Source organism: Castanea sativa, chromosome 1, assembly GCF_040712315.1.
Source record: "Castanea sativa cultivar Marrone di Chiusa Pesio chromosome 1, ASM4071231v1".
NCBI classification, from domain to species: Eukaryota; Viridiplantae; Streptophyta; class Magnoliopsida; order Fagales; family Fagaceae; genus Castanea; species Castanea sativa.
In genome coordinates, this window is record NC_134013.1 from 88354607 (window position 1) to 88381855 (window position 27249).

General features: G+C 33.7%; 1 protein-coding gene across 1 annotated transcript; it reads right to left on the reverse strand.

Annotated features, from left to right (window-relative positions):
* Window positions 1–2449: 2449 nt before the first annotated feature.
* On the reverse strand, window positions 2450–13353 carry LOC142618606 (putative magnesium transporter NIPA4). Its single transcript, XM_075791553.1, has 9 exons — window positions 12655–13353; window positions 11095–11151; window positions 10194–10284; window positions 9905–10065; window positions 9645–9772; window positions 9410–9547; window positions 7655–7747; window positions 3044–3149; window positions 2450–2872 (listed from the first exon to the last, which is right to left on the reverse strand). The coding sequence occupies exons 1-9, from the start codon at window positions 12824–12826 to the stop codon at window positions 2763–2765; spliced, it is 1056 nt and encodes a 351-aa protein (XP_075647668.1). The 5' UTR covers window positions 12827–13353; the 3' UTR covers window positions 2450–2762.
* Between the last annotated feature and the right edge of the window lie 13896 nt (window positions 13354–27249).

Here is a 27249-nt window from a genome sequence, read left to right on the forward strand (position 1 = left end):
ATGTTACAATTTCCTTCTACGAGTTTTCATATTTTGGAATCACTACATGATAGTTCATTATCAATTGTTATTATCGAATCCCCTAAATACATCTAGCGCCGTCCATGATTTACGATGATACATGTATATGCTACATACATAATAAATTTTGTTGACAGCCTTTTTCACAACATATGAGATGGTAGATTGTAATTAGTACATCACTTTTACATAAGGCCACTATTGACATCCTTCTTGTCATACATCAATCACAATTTGTCACCTTATTTAATTGTGGGCCAATCAAATTTAATCACCTAGCTTCAAATAGATTGATCTAATAAAATATGATGCATCCTAAGAAACCGTTATAAACAAAGGCACCCCTGACTCATTAGGATATCACTTTTACATGAGATGACCATTGACATCATTCTTATCATATATCATTCACAATTTGTTACCTTATTTAATTGTGGGCCAATCAAAATTGACCACCTAACTTCAAATTGATTGATAAAGTAGGATGCATCTTAGGAAACCGTTATAAACAAAGGCACCTTTTTTTCTTTTTCTTTTTTGACTGAAAACAAAGGCACCCTTAACTTTTTCAAATGAGATAAACAACATAAAATTGTGCCAAATCTTAGGTGGGTAATTTTAAATTATCCCTATAAAATAACCATTTGTAGAAAATTAACTGATACTCTTAAGTCTTAACTGGATAAATTTTGAGTTTAAAATCAAGTTATAGCTAAGCGATTAGAAAAGCGCCAAATATGTGAAAAAGTTGGACTCAAGATCTGGAGGCGCTCTTCAAATGCCGATTGGGACTTGAAGCAATCACCTTAAAAATTCCATAGTCATCCAACTCTATTACTCTCTAATTTCAATTATTATAACTTTGAAATTGAAATCCAAGCCAATTATTTTGGAGAGTCCCACGCTCACCCAAAACTCATCAAAAGGCCTCCCTTATAAATAGAAGGGGGATTCATAGTTCAAGGTACCACGCTCCCGTAGAGTTCTAGAGGAAGCTTCAAAGCATAGTCATAACTCATAAAGTATTTGGTGATCCTTTGTTTAGTGAGTGACCGAGTCTTTAGTTGTAATCCCCTCTAGACTTTTAGCTTGGGAAACTCAATAAACTCGCCAAAATTGTCAAAAATATCCATTCTATGCAGGTGGTATTGATAAAAGTTTGAAAAGAAAAAAAAAAAAAAAGTAACTTATGAATAATTATAAAATAGTAAAGAGCCCTATAGTTCAACTTAACTGGTAATTTTTTATGTTTCCAACTAAAATGGTTAGGCCTCAAATCCTCCCACTTTTGACTATCGATGTAAAAAACAAAAAAACAAAACTCTAAGAGCACTCACAGTAGATGTGGGATATGTGCCAAATGCTAAATATTTGGCACATATCCCACACCAAACACAAAAAATAACTCCCTAGCAGATGTTGCATATGTTGCATATATTTGGCACATATACCATTTTGTGTCCGTACCATTGTAAATTTGCAACGGTACTGACAGATGTGGTAAACCAAAATAATGTATTTTAATGTATAGTAAATATTATTTTAATGTGTAGTAAATATTTTTTTAATGTATGGAATTGAATTATAAAACATCTGATAAAAGAAATGTTGCAAAATAATGCGGATAAAATAATAATGTAGGCATTTGGTATGACAAAATGGCATAATTTTTTCACCAGCTGCTACGGATGCTCTAATAATAGTAAGTTGAATTGCAAATTTTGTTTCAGAATCTAAATCTGTTTTGAGTTATTTAAAGAGTCAAGTGAAGGGTATTAATATACATAAACCCACCTCAATTTGATATATAATTTTATCTACAGAAGTACTAAAGGCGTCCATAGTTCAAACTTCAAACACCTAACCAGACTGAAATGAATATTTCTTTAAAAAGATAATATTCACCTTTATTTTTTCTCTCTTTCTAAAAATAATGATACTTCTTAAATAGTTAACATTTACTTAATTCCATATTATCCTCTGTTTTAAAACTTCTTTACCTATTCAAGTATAAAGAAAATTTATTATTTTCTTCATTAATAAGAGTAATGTCCCATTAACTTGGCTGCTTTGTCTTTTCCAAAAAGACCAACAGAAACAGAAGATCTCACTAGTAGGCTGAAACTAACAGCCCAAGATCCAATTGTTAAAATATCATCCTTTCCTTTTCTTGTGGGACTGAATGAATAGTTGATAATGAACTTTGCCCTTATGAATGGTTGCTATTATGAGCAACATACGCTGCCATCCTGCAATGAACTGTTTTTGCAGCTTACAGTTCTTGATAATCAACCAAAATCCCTTTTACCACGGGGTTGCAAGGTTCTAAAATATGAGAGAGAGAGAGAGAGAGAGAGAGAGAGGGAGCCATGCATATGGCCATAACAGAACTTCCCAACTCAAATTTCAGAAAGAATACCACTGAAGCTTGGAAATGTACGACTAGAATACACTATATATATAACAAATGTGCACAAAATTATGTTGGTCAATGACTTTCGTATGAAGTGGTGAGAAAGAGGATACAATGCAACAGCCGAAAGCATGGTCACTAGAATAGCAAAGAGAAAAAAGAAAAAGAAAAAGAAGAGAAAAGAAAATTAAATTTGACCCTTCCCTCTCTGTGTCCAAAAAGAATATGATCGGGAAGTTGGGATAACTTCATAAAACACAAGTTGCATCAGGAAGATCCCTCCCAAGATAAAGCACGCACAGTTTTTAGGACTGGCAGCAAAGCATAATCATACTGACGACCTTAAGGATTCCTGCCGCCTAAGAGGGATGCCTTCACCGTTAAGGCCATCCTCTTCTGAGTGCTTGGAAAGTCGCATGGCCATAGACGATGACAAACCTGTACATGATTTGACAATATTATTCGTACATTTGTCAGAACGGCAAAAATGAATTGAAGACTTAAAAAACATGAGTGCCTGTGAGATAAGAGTCATAGGACCCTTGTTATAACTTATAACCTATTATAATTCAAAATGAAGGGTTCACAAGAACAATATAGAGAGCATACCATCAGACATATCCTTTGTTTTGTGAAGCAGAAAAGTTCCCGAGAGGATAGTCACAAAGCCACATATTTCTGTGATTACCTGGGTTGGACTCTGCCTATCCCAGTCCTGAATGTAAATTAAGATTCCATAATGTCATCAACTCAAGATTATCATATGAAAATTGCAAAAACCAGTCTACTAGACTCAATAATGTAACCCCAAGTGAGAGGAGGAGCTGAAACTACTGAAAAATAAAACCAGAAACTGCTCATCATATAGTGGCTAAATCCAATATAACATAATTAAAAAAGCAAGATCATCATCTTTCCAAACCCAGCCTTTGCCTCCCCCCACGTGAGGGGAGAGAAAGAGAGAGAGAGAGAGATTCACTAAGACTACAAACATGGTCTAAAAAAAGAAATCAATCTAGGTCACGTAACAAGACACAAGGAACTTCAGTAGAAATCTTACTTATCCAAAAAAGTATTTAATTAAAAAAAAAGAGTAAAAAACCTTCTGTAGAAATCTTGCAAAGAAAGCCATATTGAATGCAAATGCAATGGACAATGATAATAAAGATAGTTCTTGAACACGAAACATCAGAGGTCCAATTCCTACAGTGAAACGGTTGTTATCATGATCTTAATGATGCTACAAACCAGGATAGAGTATTGTGCAAGGCCCCAGAGTGTTGTTCAACCTTAAAAACTGAGAAGGCCACTGTTCATCCAAAAGGCACTCAAGGAATCACCAAACTCCTGTTCTTTCAGGTAAGAAATTTTCTCCTCTGGACTAGTGACACCACTATACAAAATAAGAGCTTGCGCTCCACCAGATCAACATCTCAGCCATGAAAGCCACTCCAGAAATTTGGAGGCCATTCATGACTGCACACAGACCAGAAAATGTCACAAATTTAAACAGAACCAACAGCAACAGCATATGGAACGAGAGAAAGGGCATTTGTAAGACCCTTGTTTTATTGGTTAATAAAACACACAGTTATTGGGTCTTGAACCCACAGCCTCACCCTCCAAACCATTATTATGGGAGAAAGAAGTGTCAATTGAGCCATACACTAGCTCATAGGCTAGAAAAGGTGTTTGTAAAGAGCTATCTCAACAACAAAGATCCAATATTAACATCATTACCAAAGCCCCATCTTCAAAATGGACTCCATCACTTATTGTTTTTGGTTTATTGCTATGATTTAAGAGCAAAGTTATCTTCAACATCCTTTTTTCCTTAAACAACCAGTTCAAGACAACAACAGCCACCTTTTGGACTTTCTTTATACCATCAATCTTCATTATTTCCACACCTGTACTCTTAGCTCTAAGAAGGCCATAGCTATTCAAACTTTGTGTCATGGCTGTTTAACTTATCAAAAAGAAGGCTAAAGCTATTAATGCCCAATAGTCTAGTTACTTTAGTGCAACAGTACCTGATGAAGTTATGGAAGACTAATATGCTACAACTTTGCAGTAGTTATGGAAGACTAATATGCTACAGCTTTGCAAATTCACCTATTCAAGAATTATTTTGTTGGGTCCTCATGTGAAGTCCAATTGAAGTGAAAGTCATGTCATTTTAATAGCCTAAGTATGAGTCTTTTAGGGTTAAAACAGTTTTTAATTTGGGTTTTTATTTTATTAGTTATGGTCAATTTTATATTCAGGGGCAAATCTGTAATTTCTGCAATTACTGCAAATTAAGGGTGTTTTAGTAATTTAGTTGAGTCTAGGATCTTCTAGGGTATTCTAAGTATCTTAGGTTTAGAGTCTTTATATATATGTGTGTGTGTGTGTGTGTGTGTTGTGCTCAATGTATTCAAAGAGTAGAATGAGTTGATTAATAAAATTGAGTGTTTTGAACAAAAGGCACATTGACCTTTGTTGGTTCTTTGTTCTCTCTTCTTTCTTTCTTTCTTAAGTTACTGTTCATGAGTATTGTTCACACAGCCCTTATTTCTCTCTAATTCTTCTTCTTTCCTAGCCCTAAAACCACCACAAACTTAGACAATTCTCTAATTTGTCCTACATCAGTACTGTCACGTACTTTCCTCAATTTGGTTACTTTCTTTTCAGGCCAGTGGTCTGGCTTGTCCAGAAAATTTTCAATTGTTTCTCAGTATCACACTTTAAAGTACATGATAGGTTTTAGCTCACTTTGACATCTTTGTAAATGTGGGTCAGATTCACCCCCAATCTTCCCTCATAACTAGTCATACTTCAGATATGACCACAAATTTGACTATGGGAAAAAAAAGGCTTGATACAAAAGAGAAACTGGGGGGGAGTGCGGATTGATGAAGGAAACAAAGTTTCACTCTGGTTTGATATTTAGCTTCTAAATTTGGAAAAAGAATTAACTATGATGCAGGAAGTTTTCTACCTACCAAAGTTTCTATTGTATTCATAAATGGAGAATGGAGACAGAAGTCTGCTAGAACAGAAGATATTAACACCATTCAGGCTGGTACCTCTCAAATTCAGTTGGTTGAGAATGATAGAATAGTCCAGGCTCTAACAAAATCTGGTGTTTTATCTTGTAATTCAGCATGGGAAATGTTTTGAGTGAGGAAGGAGAAAGTGGAATGGTGGAAATTGGTCTGGGATAGTGCCATTGTCCCTGATTTATTCATTCTATGGCTAGCTATTAAAGAAGGCTTCCCACTCAAGATAGGGTTGCTGCCAGGGGCTGGACTGGTGATATTCTTTGTAACTTCTGCAGAAACCAGATGGATAGAAGGAATCATCTCTTTTTCGAGCCCTTTTTTAGTTTTTAGTCATAGGATTTGGAGTCAGGTGCTAGGGGTCTGTATGCAGTATCCTCAGACACATATTTGGGATGAAATCATTTAATGGGTGTTGAAGGTCCAAAAAGCAGTTGTCTAAGATCTATAGTAAGGAAGGTTGTCTTAGCAACTACTATCTATCACATTTGGATCCAGAGGAATACCAGAATTCACATTGGAAGAATTTTTTTTTTGATAGGTAATAACAATTTTATTAATAGAAAATCCCTTAATACACAAGAAATATACTAAGAGAGCAATAAAATCAAGAAAAAGAACAACTATCTATGAAAGCTAACAAAATAGAAGAGGAATGGTTGGGTAACACAGTTATCCACTCATGCAAAGCCCTAAAAAGAACAGCTTCAATTCCATCAAAGGCCTTTCTACATCTTCAAATGCTCTACGGTCATATTCCTTCCAAATCAACCACAACAAGCACAAAGGAATAGCCCGCCACACATCACTAATAACCCTTCTACTCCCCTTCCCATAAGCCAACACATCAAGGACTCTTTGAGGCATAACACCCTAAACCCCGAATAGACAGAACACAAGGGACCACAGCTCACTAGCACACTCACAGGGAAGAAACTTATGGCCAATAGTTTTCCCAGCCTTCTTGCACATATAACACCACTCACTCACATATAACTTACAATGCTGTAGATTATCAATTGTCAGAATCTTACCCAGAGCAGCATTCCACGTGAAAAAGGAAGCCTGGAGTGGAATTTTGACCCTCAAGATAGTCTTCAGGGAAAAAACTTTACACCTCAAAAAGGAAGTGCTCTATAGTAGGACTTAACCTCAAATAATTTATTCTTATTAGGCCACTGACACAACTTATCTTCCACATCCCTAGCCTTTGATGAGCAAAGATCTATGAAGGTGATCAACACTTCTAATTCCCAGTTATGTAAAAGCCTTGTAAACATAACATCCCAAAACATGGAACCATCCCTTCAACACAAATAATCCACCACAGTGGTCCCTTTATCCTGAGCAATGCCATACAGAAGAGGGAAAGCATCCTTCAGAACCCCATCCCCACACCACCAATCTAGCCAAAAACGAACATAGGTTCCTTTTCCAACACCTGGCAAAACAATGCCAATCCAAACGAATAAATTTTGACAGAGGAAATCTAGTAAAGACCATTATCAATGATGTTCGATGGAGATGTGGATTTGAATTCCATCTAAGGTTTCTGATATGGACAGGTTTCTATGTAATCAGCTAAGGATTCAAAATACATATGGAGAGGATTCTATGTATCTGCTGAAGTTTGTTGTGCACCGTGGGAGAGCTGCAGTTAATGAAAGTTCATGCATGAAAGTTGTCTTGGAATAGATGAGAGAAGTAGGTTGTATGTTTTGTTTGCTTTGTTCGCAGCTATTGCTGATGTCCAGTGTTTTGAACTCTATCATAATTGTTTTGTTACTTACTTTAATAATAACTTATTCATTCAAAAAAGAAGAAAAAGTACAGGAAACCTACCAAATACCATGTGGATTACAATAGTTACACATTTTTTAATTATTTAGCTTACTCTAGATGCTAGACCCTTAGGATTGCTAAACATCTTCCAATACTTAACTTATTCCACTCTGATCTTCTCAACAGAAGCCATCTTGTTGGCAAAGACATAATATCACATGCTCTCATACTATTTTCCATTCCATCATACACGTCTGTTATATTGAACCTATTTCAATTTTGAAAAAGGAAGTGCCAACTGGGCTAGAGTTCACTGGTGAACTAAATAAATAATATTTATGAAGTGAAAAAGAAATAGAGTTTTCAGATAACCCTGTTCAGTAGAAGAATATACCTTAAACATGATCACACTAGCCACAATAGTTAGTGATGTGAACATAACATAGTATATGGGAGATACAACAGCCGTGTTGAAGGTATCAAGTGCCTGCATTGGACAAACAAGGAAAAAAGAAATCAAAGGAGAAATTATGCACGGTAACTATAAAACAGCAGAACCAAAAGTAAAGAAAAATATTTGACTACAATATCCAGAAGAAGAAAATACATGTTCTTAGTTAATGTAAAAGAATATATATATATATATATATATATATATATATATATATATATATAAAGAAGTTTTGGCCCCAAGGAGTGGGAGAAGAGGAGGAGATTCGAACAAGTGACTTTTGCTTCATGAGGTGTGGTCCCTAGCCAATTGTGCTACCCCTTGGGGTTGTAATGTCCAAGAATTTTCTAGTTCAAGTCCATGCCTCATTCATTTCAAGATAGCTCATAATGCCTCTCATTCTCCTTTTGACAATGAGTTTTATCTCAAACAACTCCTCCCCCATGAGAAAGGTGAATGGTAAAGCAGTGGGATCAAAATCCACTGGGTATATACAATTTAGAAAGAGCCTTGCACGCTCAAAGGCCTTTCTGTTAAAAAAATTATTTACTCATTATTCATCCCTTCAACTACAGGATAAGTAATTATAGCACATAACCAATTGTATTAATCACCATCCAAGACATCCGTAGTAAAGAGAAATACTTCCCATGCCCAACCCATAGCAATTTATTCAATCCAAAGACCACCTTCGGTCAAATTACATATAACATTAGTCTAATTGAACTCAATAATCTATTTTGCTCTCCCCAAGTTTCCAAACCATGAACAAAAAGGAAAACTGTTCATCAGTGACAACTTACAAGTATCTAATTCTCCATACCCTTTTCTTAGTCTAGCCAAATGATTCTCTCACCTCAAACTCCACCGAACCCATAAATTGCTACATGACATCTTAAAGAGCGAATATCTTCTTTCAGAGAGATGATGAAGTTGTTGGAACTCGTACACTAATCAAAATTCCTTTACCCAACCAAAACCTCTTTATTCTTTTTAATCAACCTGTACCAAGAAACTCCCTACAGTGATTAAAAGGGGTGAATATACAATAAGATATAAGTGAGATCATCCTTTCAGAATCTCATCAAGTTCTTGGAAAACCTCATGAAACCCCAAAATCGCACCACCAACACCTCCATCCAATGGTGAATCCATCCTCCAAAGAGAACTCCAATTGCAGGCAAAGGTCATTTTTCTGGTCAGTCAATAAGGACGAATACTTGGAATGAGAATCGAACCCAAACACAGACAATGAGGTTAGTTGCAGCAGGCATGCCCTTGTGAGCAAGTATTAATGACACGTGCATATCTTGGACAAGGGCCACAAATTTCATGTTACGGGAATATACTTTAGTGTCTTCCCATGCTTTAGGATATCAACGTCCTTGCCACTCAAGAAACATAGCCCCTTACAAGCATGAAAATGAGATGGATTTTACTAATCCCACGTAATTTCATTTCCTTATTTACAGAGCATGGAGATCTATTATGGAACCTTCATGTTTAAGAGCTTTGAAAAAGTTATCCGTTTAATGGGAATATAGTGCTATACTCCATTCATCATAAATCATTATGATAGGATAATTTCAAATAAGTAATATAAAATTTGGTACTACAGTAGAAGTAGTGAAAATAAAACTACTTAAAGAAGGTAAAAAAAAAATAAGAGAAAGGCGGGGATATGAGAGATGGATGTACCTTGTTCAAATAATTCATTTGGGTGAGCACACAAGCAATTACCACTACAGTGAATACCCAAGTTTGAGGATAAATTAGTTGATTCATTCCCGACAATGTCAACTTCAACGCAATTCCAATTGCTTTGACACTCATGACCTGTCAAAGGGCACCCTTATGATAAAAACACTTAGAAGATATGACCTGGTAAAAGCATACACTTTCAACAAGTTTACAACCAAATACAGATACATACCGATAAAGAACCTACAAGAGAACAAACTCCAATGTAAACCATTATGTGTGTCTGACCATATTGTGGGATAAAGTAGAATATAAGTATCAATGCAGCTGTTATAACCAAAGCTGCATACATGAGAAAAGCTGCAAAAGAAACAACAGAAAAAGTACATCTTTTTAACTTAACCAAATGAGTGTCAAAAAAACATATGAACATAAAAACCCAAGAATGAAATAATCCATAAACACAAATAATTCCCTGAAACATTACATTACCTGGGTCCATAGCAAGTTCCCAGACTTCCGTTACAGAATGAATTTCACGTTCTTGAGGAGCATGTAGAACAATTGTTGTAGAACCCACAACACACAGAACACAACCAAGAATTCCAAAAATATGTAACCTCTCCCGTAATATAATGTGCGCAAGTGCAGCACTGCAAAACAATATGACAGTCAGCACTCAGGCCTCAACAATTGATAACTATATGATTAAGATATATCCTCTCAAAAAATAAAATCCGAAAATTCAAACGAGCTATGAAATCCAAATTTTTTATCATGCCTGATAATAATGCTGAGAGCCCCAAGAGGAGTGACCAGTAAAGCTGGCGCAAATGCATAAGCTGCAAAATTAGCAATTTCCCCAACAATCACTGTTGAAATAGCAATTGTCCATCAGTGTTCACATATTTTACTAAAATCATAAACTATAAGTGACTTAAACAACAGAAAAAATGACTTAAAAATGCTTTCTTTTGTGAGTAGCTTCTAGAATTTAACATGTAGATGTCAAATGAAGAAAACTTCCATAATCATTTTATTTATAAAATGGTTATATAGGGTTTGAAATTTATAACGGTTTGGTTACTCCATCTAAAGTTATGACAAGCCTTAGTATCAACAAGACCTAGAGAGAGAAAAATTAAAATAGAACTCTGTGTGCCACTTTAGTTGATGGCAGAGGTCAAAATGTCTATGCATTGGTTATATAATAGAATCTTCAAAAAAAAAATCATTATCTGTTTTTTTTTTTTTTTGGATAGGTAAAGGCATTTTCATTATTCTGTAAGGATTTTCTGTAGAAGTTGTTGGTACATACTAAGCACAAGGAGTTTACTTCTTTTCACCACATTATTCTATATTCATTGGAGGATTTTTGTCTTTACCCTCATTTAGTCCCCATCGATCCAGCAGCCAAAATGGATAAATGAACTTAGATGGGGTCTGTTGTGGATGATAATTGTATCAATTTTTGAATCAGTACTTATAAAAGGTACATACTGTTCTGTTTGTGAGAATAGGTAGAATAGAACAAATTGACTGATTGCACAATGCATTGCTTCTATAATGAGTAGCAATCTATTTTCTGCTTGTTTCCATCTTAAATAGTGGTTCATCAAAGGGAAAGTCTAACGGCAAATATAGTCATTGATTAAAAAGAAATGAAATTATTAAAAACTCACTCGTTATCATGCCCACCCACCAAAGTGGCTCATATAAGTAAGAATAGCCTCCAACACCTGTACAAAACATCAATGAACTTAATTTCAGGAAACTATGTTACAAATGACATTAACATATTAAATACATCCAAAGTAAACAAGAGAAAGCAAGCGCCAAATAGTGCAACATGCATCCCCACCAGCAACAGTTAACATTATAGACAATGAACTTAATTTCAGGAAAATATGTTACAAATGACATTAACATATTAAATATATCTAAAGTAAACAAGAATAAGCAAGCGCCAAATAGTGCAACATGCATCCCCACCAGCAACAGTTAACATTACAAACATGCAAGTACAACGCAACTGCTCCAAAATGATAACATAAATAAGTAGTGCAAAGACACCATTAATTCATGTACAGTACATAGTACATACAGGCATTCAGTACATTCATTCATTCAGTCCGAGCACACGTTAAAAGAATAGAACCGTCTTTCCCAAACTTGTCCCTCAGCTTGACAAGACTCCCAAATCCTCAACAATGTTATAAAACAGCACTATTAAATTTGGATACTGTCAGTCCAACATTGCTATACCGAGGATCTGTTTAAACTCTAAACTCAAATTTGCCATTGAATTTTCCAATACATGATTGGATATCACCCCCCCCCCCCCACCCCAAATCAGAAAAATGAAAAGAAAAGAGGCAAATGCCCCATAAATTCTTCTTTAACTACATCACTAGGTCAAGTAATTTCCCATAACCATCCAACTCCGCATAATCAATTTTACTATCCATAGAAAACTCCTAACTCAAATTCTCCACTAGATAGATTTTCAATGTGGCAATAGTTCAACCTGTTTCTGATATTCAAATCAATCAAAACCTGCATCTCTCTTCCAACCAAAAATATCAACAAAATCAAATCCACATGCAGCAATCATGAAGAATTGAATAATATGAAGAACTTTAATTACATTGACAGTTTAACTCATTTTCACACAATTCACACTAGGATTAGAAAGCAAAATACCTCAACTTTCACTCTTCAATCACTCACTCACTCACTCACTCACTAATCACACTAATGCTTTGAAATTCATCAAACACTTTTGGCAATTCCAAGCAAAACCTAAATATCAACAAAATCAAATCCACCCGCAGCAATCGTGAAGAATTGAATAATATGAAGAACTTTAATCCCATTGACTCTTTAACTCATTTTCACACAATTCACACTAAGATTTGAAAGCAAAATAACTCAACTTTCACTCTCCGATCACTCACTAATCACACTATTGCTTTGAAATTCATCAAAAGCTCTTTTGCAAATTCCAAGCAAAACCTAAATATCAACAAAATCAAATCCACACGAAGCGATAGCTACTTATGCTTTCCAACTAATCACATTGACGATTCAACTCATTTTCAAACTAAGATTTGAAAAAATCGAAATCCCTCAACTTTGACTTTCCCGATCACTCACTCACTCACTCACTAATCACAATCAATGCTTTCACTTTCACACCAAAAAAAAAAATCAAACGAAACCTCAACGAAAACGACACAAACCTGCTCTGACTCCAGAAGCACCAGCCTTCTTCAATCCCTTCTTCTTCACGATGAAGCTCGCGCCGATGAAGAAGCTGGACGAGAGAGCAAGAACCAGACCTTTGATGTTGTCACTCGACATTTCCTCACGCCAGCTCGTCGATGACATCGCCGCCGGACTCCGCACGGCCATCGCCGACGCCACAGCAGCTCAAAACCAGACCCGAATCCGAATCCGAATCCAAATCCAAATCCAAATCCAAATTCAAAACCCTAGCCTCCACCGGTGACTCTATCATACCCTCACCGGAAGGCGCATCGAAAACGATCTCCAAATCCTCTTCTTCTCGATTGAAAATGACTCGGAGTGAATCAGAAAGAACGAGTTGGATTTGGATCTCAGAGTTCTTTTTTTTTTCTTTTTTTCTTTTTTTGAGTCTTAAATTTTTAGGTTTTGGATTTTGAATTAGATCGATAAATTAGAGAAAAGCATTTGATGTTTGTAACGCTTTGTAAATTGTCGGCGCTTGAGGAAGGTACAGCTGAGTGAGTTTTTTGTTTCTATTATTCATTTATATATGTATATATATTCTTGCTTAACTTTCTCAGATCGGAAACAAAGAGAGAGACAAGAAGATAGAGAGAGGAAGAGTGTGTTGTGGGGTTATAGTTTTTTTTTTTTTTTTTGCTTTTTTGTTTTTGTTTTTTTATTTATTTATTAGGATGAGATTAGTTATACCAAAATCCAAAATAGGGACTCAACTCCGACTATGAGTGATCCACTTCATCTTCTTCTTTCTTTTATCTTTTATCTTTTTTCTTCTATCTAAATGTATTTTTCTTTTTTTTTTTTTTAAAAATGTATTTTTCTATTTTAACTACTATTTCTTTCCTTTTCAATACAACAACCTCATTATAAATTTTGTATTCTTTTACCAAAATAAAGTATATATGATATATCTATTTAATTTTTGTGTGTACTATGTTGATTGATATGTTGTGGCTAACAAAAAAAATTTTAAAAAAAGTTTGTTTTAACTTAATATATATTGGAGTGGAATAAGGGATTCTTGGATAGAATTATTATATTCTATAATGGGAGAAAATGAGTCATCATTTTATATTCTTGGTCCATTAAGATTAGACATATCATTCAAAGAAAAAAAATTAGACATTAAAATTTTGATAATAAAAAAATTAGACATCAAAATATTTTTATTAAATTCAGATTGGTCATGAATTAAATTAGATAAACTTTGATTAAGTTATATATTACAATCATTGAATTTTTCTATACTTGATTAAATAATGCCTATTAAACTATTTGTAGACCCGAACTTTTCAAAAGTATATATAATTAAAAATGAAATCATAGACAAAACTTTCAATACTTAATGTTTCCTTTTGATCTGTATACCACTGAAAAATATATTTTTTAAGTGAATTTTTTTATCATGTAAAGATAGTTTCATCCGATGACAATTGCTCAAAAAAAAAGGTTTCAACCTATCGATAAGAAATTTTACTAGTTTTTTAAAAGAGACTTTACTATTTAAGCTAAATAAAATCCATTATTTTAAATGATATAAGTTTGTTTATTTTCGATGAAATCCAAGCCAATTATTTACATTTTTTGCTAAAAGAATTGTTAAATGATATAAGTTTGTTTATTTTCGATAAAACCTAAGCCATTTACTTTTATGTTTTGTTAAAGAGCAAGACTTAGGTACAGTACCTAAGTGTTATTCCTTAGGTTCCCCTTTTAACATTCTGTCATGTGGATTTTTTCTCATAGGATGGAAATGTATTTTTTAATTAAGTAGCCACATAACTAAATCTTAAAAAGAGAACCTAAGGAACAGCATTTAAGGTACTATACCTAAGTTTTGGCATGGCTTAAAAAGTCAACTTTTTTTTTTATTATTCAGCTTATTTTTGTTACCATCCATAGGCTCTACTGCACTTTTTTGATACTATTCATGAGTCCCACCGTACTATTTTAACTACCTTTTAGTTTTATCTATAGTATTTTTAACAAAAAAGTTTTTGGTTTCAGTTAAATAAGTTGTTCCCAAACGAACACATATTATTGAAAACATATCAAAATCATACTTATCGTTTTGATCCGTTTCCAATACTATATATTGTAAAAACAATTCTTTTAACAAAACATATAAGTAAATGGCTTAGGTTTCATAAAAAATAAACAAACTTATATCATTTAACAATTCTTTTAGCGAAACAAACAAACTCATATCATTTAACAATGCTTTTAGCAAAACGAATACTTGATTGTTATAAACAGAAAAAACAAAAACAAAACAAAACAAAACAAAAACAAAACAAAACAAAAAAACGAATACTTGATTCAAGATTCAGTAGTATCCATTAATGTTTTTTTCTTTCTTTTTTCTCTTACAATTTGTATAACTTATAAATAAACAATTAATGTTATCGCAAGTTACATCATTCTTTAATTCAAAGGACCAAATCGTTGCAAAAATTAAAAATTAGTTCAATTCAAAGTGTTTTCACCTTATTTATATAAAATGAGTGTAAAGTTATGCTTGAGATATGGTTAGTGTAAATCTTATTAATGTTGTACCATTTTATTTTTATAGAATCAATGCTATAGCATTTATTAATTTATTATATTAAATGATTATTTTGACAAACTCTTCTTTGGATTTTATGGTCTTCTCATGCATATTGTCTGTATTTGCAAAATATTATTTTTTTAAAAATGGAGAATGATAACTTGTTCATTTATAAAAATGGGTTTTACTAATGTATGCCTTTAGAGTATATATTAATAAAACCATTTTATGAAGCTTTTTATAGAAAAATGAAAAAGTAACTAACTTTCTTGGCAATTTTTTCAATTTTCTATAAAAAGTTTTATAAAATAGATTATTAATGTATACCTTGAGGCCAAGGGCATACATTAACCAGACCCGAAATAAAATATTCATAATTTAGGATTGTGGTTTGATCATGATTGGCCTTTTATTACACATAAACTTTAGCATGAAGAGAACATGTCATATAATAAACCATTTAAAAAAATATTAAGCATTTTTTTAACCTTTTGTTAAAATAATTACATTAAATTTAACTTGAAAACATGCGTACACACACAAATGTATGTATATGAGGGTCAGAGGGTGTGAGAGCGAGAGGTATAAAATTCGTGCATGTTGCATGAGATGGTGTTCTTTTTTCTTTTTTTTGAGGAAGATGAGATGGTATTCTTAAAAGACAAATTTTATGACAAATCTTATATTTTGACCTTTCAACCAATTCATATGGCATATTAATGATATGTAAGAAAGAAAATCATACTATGCTTTCTGTTTTTAAAATTATTTTATGTCATGCAAGATTAAATTAATACGTTGGAAGTTTCTGATGCAATACATGAATAATGTTTCATGTGATTAACTTCGAGATATTGATGAAGTGACATTATATTTTAATTCTAGATGCATAAATTCACAAATTTATGATATTTAAAATTTTAAACACATCCAATCCTTAAGAAATTAGAGCAACAATTAATAACATGAATACACATTTAACATAGCCTAATGCAACACTTTTTTTTTTTTATAGAGTTTCAACCGGATTTTAGTACAGGCGGAGATTGAACTCCAAATATCTTATTCAAGCATTAAAAAATTTACCAGTTGTGCTAATTAGAACCCACGATTATACTCTCTAAAAATGAGACAATTCTCACCATCTAGCCTCTATACTCACATGGTTTCCTCATGCTTCTGAGGTCATTTTTTGTTGTTGTCATTATTGGTCAACGTGACACACAAAATATAGGTGGTTTAGGGCCATTTCAAAGCTATTTGAAGCCTAACGATTATAAATGAGCATTTTTGTTTAAATATCATTTAGATAATATTTAGTTAATGTTTTATATTATACAACAACAACAAAGTATCGGTTTCAAAATTTGGGGTTGGCTATATATATTTGACAAATTAGATTTGGCCAGTCACATGAATTTATTTTCTCAATTTTATCGTATTTGTAGCCGTGCTCTCTGTTACTTTCCTATTTATATGTCTTTTTTTTTTCCTTACGTCTACTAAAGTCATTTTTGGTCTTCCTCTTTTTTTTTTTTTTTTCTCCCTTAACTTGGATCAACTCACTTTTTCTTACTAATTCATTCCTCACTCTTCTTTAAATAGTTAATGTTATATATATTTTATTATTTAATTAAAATTCATTATTATGACTTTTCAATATGACTAATTTACTTAAAGGTTTATAAAAATTTAAAATACAAACTTTAAGGGTAATTTGGCTGGATTTCTATTAATCTATAATTTTTTAGCCTTAATCTATTCTATACTATATATAAGAAAATTCCTCTCTTTGAATTGGACTTTTATATGGTTCAAAAGTACCCTCATTAATGAAGGGTAACTTCATTTAGAAAAAGAGTCATAAATGTCAAATGACAAATTTCATTTTAAATTAAAAAAGAGAATTCCTAAAATTTAAGATTTTTTTCTTTCATGTTCAAAAAAGAAATTACAATTACTACTTATTTCTAAAGTTTATCTTTTTTATTTGTTTGAAAAATTAAAAAAAATTCAAATTAAAATAAATGCAAATTATTAACTTTTACAAAAAAAAAAAAAAACCTCTGAGCATGTGCAACACGTGTGCTTTGTATTATTTATAAATTCAAGTACTAACCGCTGAATCATACACAAAAAAAGCGGGGAATAGATTCGTGGGCTCGATAACTTGTAATAGAACTGATCCTTGATAGGAATATTAGTTAGTATCGTATAGCGTCAACGAATGGGGTGAGTTCATTAAAAATTCAAAGACGAAAAAATGGCAAAAAAGAAAGCATTCATTCCCCTTCTATATCTTGCATCTATAGTATTTTTGCCCTGGTGGATCTCTCTCTCATTTACTAAAAGTCTGGAATCTTGGGTTACTAATTGGTGGGATACTAGGCAATCCGAAATTTTTTTGAATGATATTCAAGAAAAGAGTATTCTAAAAAAATTCATAGAATTAGAGGAACTCTTATTCTTGGACGAAATGATAAAGGAATACCCGGGAACACATCTAGAAAAGCTTCGTATCGGAATCTACAACGAAACGATCCAATTGATAGTAAGACTAGATGACTATATATATATATATATATATATATATATATATATATATATATATATATATATATATACATATATATATATATATATATATATATATATATATTTATATATATATAAAATTCACATTTAACAAAAAAAAAATCACTTAATCCCTCCACATTTACAAATTCTCTCTAGTTGGGACCTAGGCTATGGCCTAAGTGGCCTAGGCCTAAGGCTGGCCCTAGGTGGTTTTTTTAAGGGATGAGCAAGATCTTGAATGGCACTCTGCTCTAAATTTCAATTTATTTTTCTCTAATGATACTTTCATTTGTTTGACTTAGAAGTAGTCTAATAAACAAGCCAAGCTTTGTTAAGTAGTCAATGTTCAAGCTTAGCTTGACAACAAAAGTAAAATGCTTAAGCATGAAAGATCATTTTTTTCATTAGTAGAATAAGATATTTTGACTTCTAAAGAGTACTAACTATCACACATCCATGTGCATAACAACTCTTATGACTTTGGATGAATTTACAAAAGGTTACCCAATATTTATTTATACATAATAATTTTTTGAAAGCTCATAAAAAGTAACCAAGGAACGCTATTTCACGAAAAACAAAGGCACCTATCTTATAATCTAATTTTATCAAATTTAATAATTTATCATTTTAAATAGCTCCCCATTTAAATAAAACATTGTTTAGGAAAATATACTATATAGTATTTTTACCTTACTTAAGTATTGATTCAATTTATTGACTCCCATCCAAAACCAAATATTTTAACACTAGCCTCATCACATGTGTTTGCGCGTGCAATGAGACTTTTTTTTACATTAATTGATATTGTTTTACACATCTCAAATTAATACCTTTTTACAACTGTTTTCAACAATATTCTTATATGTTTAGTAGAAAATCAGTACTTTTATTCAGGAAATATAAAAAAGAATACAACTTGCAATCTCTGTTGGAACAGTAATGTCAAAGCTCAATCAAGTGATCTTGCTTTCTTTGCTAGATTATAAGCTTCCTTGCCTTTGTACTTGTTGAAATCAGAGCAGCTCCAGAAGCAAAAATTAAAACAATAAATATCTTAAACTCACGTATAATATAATTAAATAGAAAGAAAAAATTATATTATGTTAGGTTCTAAATAATAATTAACTTAAGTAGGCTAATAAATTAGGTTAAATGTATTGTGTTTTCAGGAGTCTAAACACTCTAGGTTATATGGAGAAATAAGAGTGAATGATATTTCAGCTGCAGTGAGTTTTTTCACTATAGGATTTTTGTGTGATTATCTTATCTCAAAGAGCTTAACTAAAAAGTTTAAAGTTGCCAACGTCCATTTTAGTTCCTACAAATTAGGACATAAAAGTTAAAGTGTCTAACGTTTATTTGAATGTTAAAATCATTTTTCTTATCCACCTTAGTGCCTCCACTCATAACTCATTATTTTTGAGAAATCTCAATTGCATACTTGATCAAGTCAAATCCTACACAACTAAATATGCCCAAACCATGCAATTTCATTATTCATTTAACTTTATTAATAATTATTATTTCATCTACAACATTGTGCAAAGTTCATGCAAAACAATTTCTATTGAGTTTTGACCATTGCACACATTACACATTGAGGACTATTTGGCCACGTGTTTAAATGCAGCTACAGACTAAATTTATAGCCACGTTTAAAAAACGTGGCTATAGTCAAGCTAAAGCCACATTTTTCAAACGTGGCCATAGTTCTTATTAAAATAATAATAAAATAAAATAGAAAGGTCCTATAGCCACATGTTTAAAATGCGGCAATAGCTCCTAACCAAAAAATGCGGCTATAAAAATGTAAAAACGTTGCTGTAGATGTATTCTATAGCCGCGTCTTAAACACGTGGCTATTGTTGCATACTTTAAGCTGCGATTACTTAAAACGCAGCTCTAGCCCGCTTGTAGCCGCTTTTTGCAAACGCGGCTAAAAAAACGCTGCTATAACCCATGTGGTTTGTAGTACTTGCTTCCATCTTAATATCCTCAGTGATATAACCATGAATGACACTGATCAATGGAGTTGATCTCCTTTATCATAGTGTCATTATCACCCTCAAAAGTTACCCCTTGCAGACCCATTCGTGCGGCGAAGGCTTCAACTTCCTCCACCATTGATGGCAATAGGAAGCTTGCACGCACTAAGCGCCGCAATAGGCTACCCACTTGAGTCCCATAGAACAACCCCAATCCCCGCCTTGTCGGACTCCTTGAAGACAGCACCATTGAAGTTTGCTTTAATATATTCTCCCTCCAGATGCACTTGGAGGTTGTATCCTACGAGAACACAATTGCACCGTGTGAACCTGGTTGTGTCTCACATATTCTTGCAATAACTCAAGTGCAAGCAACACTATGGATCTAAAGGGTTGTACCATGTATTTCTTGCATTCAGATCTTGTTTCTCCTTCACCACAGACACCATTAACTTTGGTTGGGATTTCTTCATTCAGAGCTCATCAAGGGCTTCACCTTGTCTAGGAGTTGTAGATCCCATACTACAATCCATAATCTTTATTGCTGGTCACTGGGAAGAGCCATAAGGTTGTAACACCAGCCGTTGGTTCTCCATAAGCAACGGCATTATAAATTAGCTTTGGCTTCATGGTTCAAAAATACCTCCTTAACCAAAGACCCTCTCCATCGATCTCATAGTGTTTTCCACTACCAGTTGGTTTACTGTGGCACCTTGTGGTAGAAGCCTTAGTGGAGTTAACCCAAAGAGGAAGATTTCACAAAATGTACATCCAAATCCAAAAGCTTGTGTTGGGGGAACCAAAATTTGACTACTTGTGATCATTCTAAAAACAAGCCCGCGAGAGTAATGTTCAATACCATAAAAGACTTGAATGTTTCTCCAAGTAACATCTTATCCAATAAGTAACATTTTAAGTGGTATTAATATTAATATTTACATATCACCTTTGCTCATGTCAATATTTTATATCTATTACTTAGGGTGCGTTTGTTTCACTGGTAAATCAGTTTCAGAAAATATTTTACACATTTGCGTGTGTTTGGCAGCAACTAAAAATTTGGTCAAACTGAAAATCACTTACACTTTGACCATAAAATACCTTTCCCCACCCATAAAGCTATTTCCATTTTTATTTTACCTTTAATTCATTTCTTCCTCTCACGCACTCTCTCGGGTTCTCACACTCTCCCTCACGCCAGTCCGAGCTCCACACTCTCCCTTACGTCAGTCCAAGCTCCACCTACAGTCCGACGAGCGCCGTCACTCTCCCATAGTGAGTTTCCTCCACTGTTTCTCATCATTTCAGTCCGACCCAGCCTCTACAATAGCCAATCCACACACCTCCGACCCACCCTCTACAGAAGCCGATCCACCCACCTCCAACCCACACACTACGAAAACCGACCCACACACCTCCGACCCACCCTCTACAAAAGCCGTTCCACCCACCTTGACCCACACACCTCCGACGCACCCTTTATAAAAGCCGACCCACACCTTCGAGCCACCCTCTACAAATGCTACTCTCTCTCTCTCTCTCTCTCTCTCTCTCTCTCTATATATATATATATATATATATATATATTTATTAGATTATTTATTTAAATACATATTTAATTATTTATTTACTTTTTTTAATTATCTAGTTATTTATTTAATTATTGATTTCAGAAATTAACTTTTGTTGGTGTTACAATTATACAAAAATAGGAATGCAATGTGATTTGTTGGTGTTAAAGCTCATTTAAGTGCTTTTCTTGATGTTTTTGTTGATGGGTATTCTACTATTAGACACTTAAAATAGGGGTATGGTTAATATAGTAGATTATTATTAAAGGGGAATTAAACATTTTATGGCTTCTTAGAATGGTTTTGATTTCACCTGTCCAAAAAAAAAATACTACAGATTGCTTGAATGTTTGGGAGTTGGCTGGTTTGTATACAATAAAATATTGATTGTGATGGTATTATGTTGTGTACGTTGTTGATGTTACAATTATACAAAAATATATGTGCATAAATTTTGGTACTCGTTATGACTGTGATTTGTGAACTGTCTGATCAATGTATATGGCACCTTGTGAATACTGTGGACACACTGCCACAATGGTTGTGTTTTTTTCCTTGATCTTGAACTGGGCTTGTTATAACATTTATATGAATTTGGATTGTTTAACAAACTTTAAGCATGGTTGTATATAGTGATTGTGTTAGAGATCATGGTTGTTGTGTTGGTTGACAGGGTGTGCTCTGCTATTTTCTGTTTGTGGCTGTTTTTATATACAATGTAATCAAAATCATGCTTGTTTACATACCTCTTAGACCACAGTGTTTGTGATTTTTTAGATGAAGAAAAAAAACCAAAGCAACAGTTCTTGCCTCAATTGCATCTGTCCTCCTTGTGGGGGTTGCATTGGTAAGGAAATTGCAACGTAGACGATTTCCTAGGGCCTTATGTTAATCATGCAGCCGAAAGAGAGCATTACATAAATAGTATTCTGCATGGAAGTGAGAGACTTTGTGTTAGTCAAATTAGGATGAAGCCTATAGTTTTCCATCACTTATGTCACATCCTTATTGAGGGGGAGCACATACGCCCAACTACGCACATGTCCGTTATGGAGCAAGTGCTAATTTTTTTTTACACATTATTGGTCATAATGTGAGGTTTCGTGTAATTGGTAGTCGGTTCCATAGATAGACTGAGACTATTCATAGATACTTCAACGTCATCCTTAGGAGGGTCTTGAAATTATATAAAGCTCTAATAAGACTGCCTAGCGAAGATACACCCCCAGAGATAATAGATAGCAGAAGGTTCTACCCATATTTTAAGGTAAATGTTGCGACTTGTGTATATGTGTAAATTGTGAAGATTTGTTGAATTTTAAATCATTATATCCGTCAAAAATTAGGATTGTGTTGGAGCGATAGATGGTACACATGTTCGTGCATTTGTGCCACCTGAAATACAAGGAAGGTTTCGTGGTTGCAAAGATGGAACCACGCAAAATGTGTTAGCTGCCATTAGTTTTGATTTGAAGTTCACTTATGTATTGGCTAGATGGGAAGGCAGTGCACATGATTCACGTGTGTTAGATGATGCATTTGCTAGGCTAGGGGGATTTTCAATTCCCTCAGGTATTATAGGATTACTTCACATTTTGGGTTTATTAGTTTAATAAATTTTGTGCATTTTTCTAAGCATAGTAGTGATTTGGTTTTATTTTTGAACATATGTAGGTAAGTATTATCTTGGTGATACTGGGTATGGTAATAAAAATGAAATTTTGTCACCCTATTGAAGTGTGCGATATCACTTGAAAGAGTTTAGTGATCGTCCTCCTAAGAATGAACGAGAATTGTTCAACCTCCGACACTCTTCCTTGAGAACTACCATTGAGCGAGGGTTTGGAGTGTTGAAGAAACGTTTTCGAGTGTTGGATGCAGAACCATTTTGGTCTTTTGAAACCCAAGTAAAAGTAGTATTAGCATGTTGTGTGATTCATAATCACAGTATGGGGGTTGATCCTGCTGACTATATTATGGAAGCTGCAATGAACCAAGTAAAGTGTAGTGGCTCCCAACAAGAAATACAGCCATGTAGGGAATCTGTTAAAGACAGTAAAGTGTGGAATGCTAAGAGAGATGAGATATACCAGGCTATGTGGTCTGATTATACTAGGAGTGGAGAATAGTACTTTATTTAGATTTCTATGATTGTCATATGTACTGTATTTTTGTTTTCTGTATGATCAATCTATTTACTATAGACTTCTAGTGGTGTAAGAATAATTATTTTTAACATTACATTGTTATTTCCAGTAGTTGTTTCGTTCTGTTGTGTACATCTATAATCATGGTTGTATGTGTGTTTGATTTGTTGTTCATATGCACAATAATTTGAAAATTCTACTCCCATTATTAAATGCTAGTCTCACTATACAATTATTATATGTAATAATGTCCAAAGGGAAAGAAAAGGTGGGTAGTAAGTAGTTCCGATGGTTGTCACCAATGCACACGACCATGCTAACTGTACTTGCCAAATAGGCCGCGAAGGGCAACAAACCCTCGAACACTTTTAAGGTTGGCTCCTTTGCAACTGTAGCCAAGGCAGTATCGGAACAATTTGGGGTCGAGTGCCACCCCTCGTATGTTAAGAATCAGATGCATACTTTGAGGACAATGTGGACTACCATTCAAACTCTTCGAAAGAAGAGTGGGTTTGGTTGGGATGATAACTTAAAAATGATCACGTGCGATGCGAAGACGTACTAGGAGGAAGTTATGGTATGGCTTCCAACTATATTTTCTTAATATAAATGATAATGTATATTTTTTTTGGCTTTTATAATATATGAATTGAGAACAAGACAAGGCTGACTTAGTACCCTCTTCATATGAAAATTATAGTGTCATTCTTTTTAGGATTCCATTGCTTTACAAATGTAACTTTCATGTGAGGATCTATTGTAAAATCTAGTGTTAGCATTTGTGTATTGTATTTTCTATTGTTCCTATCCCATAAATTATGGGTTATGTCTCTTGTGGTAATAACAGCTTTTTTTATATATTATAATTCACATAAATCATCTAATGACATCTATATTGAATTGAATATTGAATTTATGAGTGAAGTGATTATTGCATTGTTATTGTATGTTGCTTTCTCCCTTACAGACACATCATAAGCATGCTGATTTTTTGAACAAGAGGATAGAGATTTACAATGAGTTGGCCATTGTAGTGGGCAAGGATATGGCCACAGGTAGCTTTGCTAAGTCATATGTTGATATTGACACAGAGTAAGACAATGCGGAGAGCACTGAGATGGTGACTAATAATGGGGAGGAGGGTGTGGTGGATAAGAGGAAGAATGTGGTAGAATCGTCCACCACTAGGTCCACAATTTCGAAGTCCCGCAAAAGAGGCCGCGCACCTCCCTCTAATGATAGTGTTCTAACTGATCTTTTTGATCAGCTTAAGGAAATTGATGTGGCCTTGAAAGAAATCAACCAGGGGCCTGTTGATTTTAATAGTCTTTACTCTGAGGTGATGACTATGGCGGCAGATGGGTATAGTGAAGATATGCTCGCAACTGCCTTTGACCATTTGTGTGAAAGTAAGAAGGCAGCTAGGGGGTTTTTGGCCAAGAATGCTAAGTTGAGGAAGCTTTGGATGGATAGTTATTTGTTCACTCAACTCTGACTTGTCTGTTTGGTGTTAACTGTGATGGTAGTAGCTTTAGGGATTGTGTGTGATGTAGTACTAGTATTCACCTAACATTGTATTATATATGTGACAATTGTATTATCGGTAAGCATTCACCTAACATTGTATTATATATGTGATAATTGTATTATCGGTAAGCAAGCTATGTATGTATTTATAACCTGTAGGATGTGAACTCTTTTGTATTATTGGGACGATACAATTGCCCAAGTTATGTATGGTGACTTTAAGCATGTACTGCACATGTGTACTATTCAGATACCACGTGTAGGTATCAATTTTGTACACCATAGATGTGTAATGCCAATGATGAAAGTACATTATGTGCATTTTGATATAAATATTATGGGTATATTCGGATGCTCTTTGTTGATGTTGAAGTCGATGATTATTTTTGTGATGCTTTTTGCAAATGTTGAAGTGGATGATTATTTTTGTGCTATTACAGGTTCGTCTAGGCAATGCAGGTGTTTATTTGTAAGGCATTTTATATTTTTCGTAAAATGTGTGAACAAACCAAACATGCAGGTGTTAGGTTCCAATTTAACACATAGCCTAAATGTTGGGGACCAAACTGATTATTAACCCTTTTTAATGGTATTAATTTTTTTTACTAGTTGAAAAGTCTAGTGCATTGCATGGTTTTGGTCATAAATTTATCGGATGATAGGTTATATATTTTTTTAATAGAAATAATGACTAAAGGTTACATAATTTATAGAATATATAATTTCATTGAGAAAACAATAATTAAATGTTGCATAATTTCATAATTCTCATCTATATCATAATTAAGAACAACAAAAATTTTGAGTATACAATGTTTTTGAGAAACTAGATGTAAGACTGGTATTTAATTTGAGCAAATCTAACCTAAAGTTGCATGAATCCAATTTAACATAAGGGTGAAAGTTACTACTACATTACTTAGAGTTACATAATTATTTGTACCTGATTGTAGTTCAAAGCCTTGGCACTTGGATCCATAGCAGTAAGCACCCCCACCCAGGGCTAGCCCATCCCTTAGGCAAGTTAGGCAATTGCCTAAGGCCCCCAAATGGAAGGGAGGCCCCAAAATTTTAGAAAATAAGAGAGAGTAGGGGAAAAAATTTTAGTTTTAGGTGAAGCACAAAAATCTGGCACAGTAGGGGGGAAAAATTTTAGTTTCAAGTGAAGCACAAAAATCTGGCACAGTAGGGGGAAAAAAATTTAGTTTCAGGTGATATACAAAAATCTGGCACATCCTTTTAACTAAAAAACAAAAATTTTGGTAAATCAAACATTATTATTCTCTAGACAAACCAAAAATTAATAAGATAAACTACAAATCTAGTCTAAGATATCAACCACAAAATAATCACAAATCACAACAAATAAAATAACACAAAACCCTAAAAATTTTACCTTTCTCTCTAGTCTCTGCTCTCCACCTCTCTCTGTCTCTCATTCTCTCTGATTCTCTTTCTCTCCCCTATTCTCACTTCTCATATGCTCTGCTGCTCAACAACTCAAGCAAGGCGAAGCCAGCAAGTTTCCTACCTTCCTCCACCTGGACCGCCTCTCCCATTCTTTCTCTGAATCGGTGTCTCCGCCTCTAGCCTCTCTAAGCTCCCTTATTCTTTCTCAGCCGTTCAATAGAATCGGTTCCGCTTCTCTTGCTCAAACTTAGGTTCAGCTGTTTAGTGAATCAGCAGGTATAAATATTTGGGCATTTGACTTGTAATAAGATTAAAGATTGGGCCTGGTTTTGTTTATCAATTTTGGGCCTTCAAGGTTTATTTTTATTTTTATTTTATTTATAAAGCCTCGGGCTACTGCCTGCGTTGTTTATCATAATAGGATTTGTTTTGTTTCATTTTGTGGGTGGGTCTTATTAATGAGCCTTGTTGTGTTATAGTTGTGCTTAAATTTTTATTATGCTTGTGCTTAATTTTTTTTTTAATTTTAATCTTGTGTTTATATATATATTTTAGTTAGTGGTAATATATTGAATAAGTCTTTATTTATGCAGGTTGAGATTGGCAGATTATTAAAAACTTGTTATCGTTCGGTGAAACTACAACAATATTTTTTATATAAATCAGGTTCTATTTCTCATTTGCTTTACACTTGAAAGTTATTTTTTATTTTAGTCTTTATAAATATATTGTTTTATTAGAAATATCTACTAGAAAATATGCATCCGGATATGAAAAAAACTTAAAAAAAAAAAAAAAG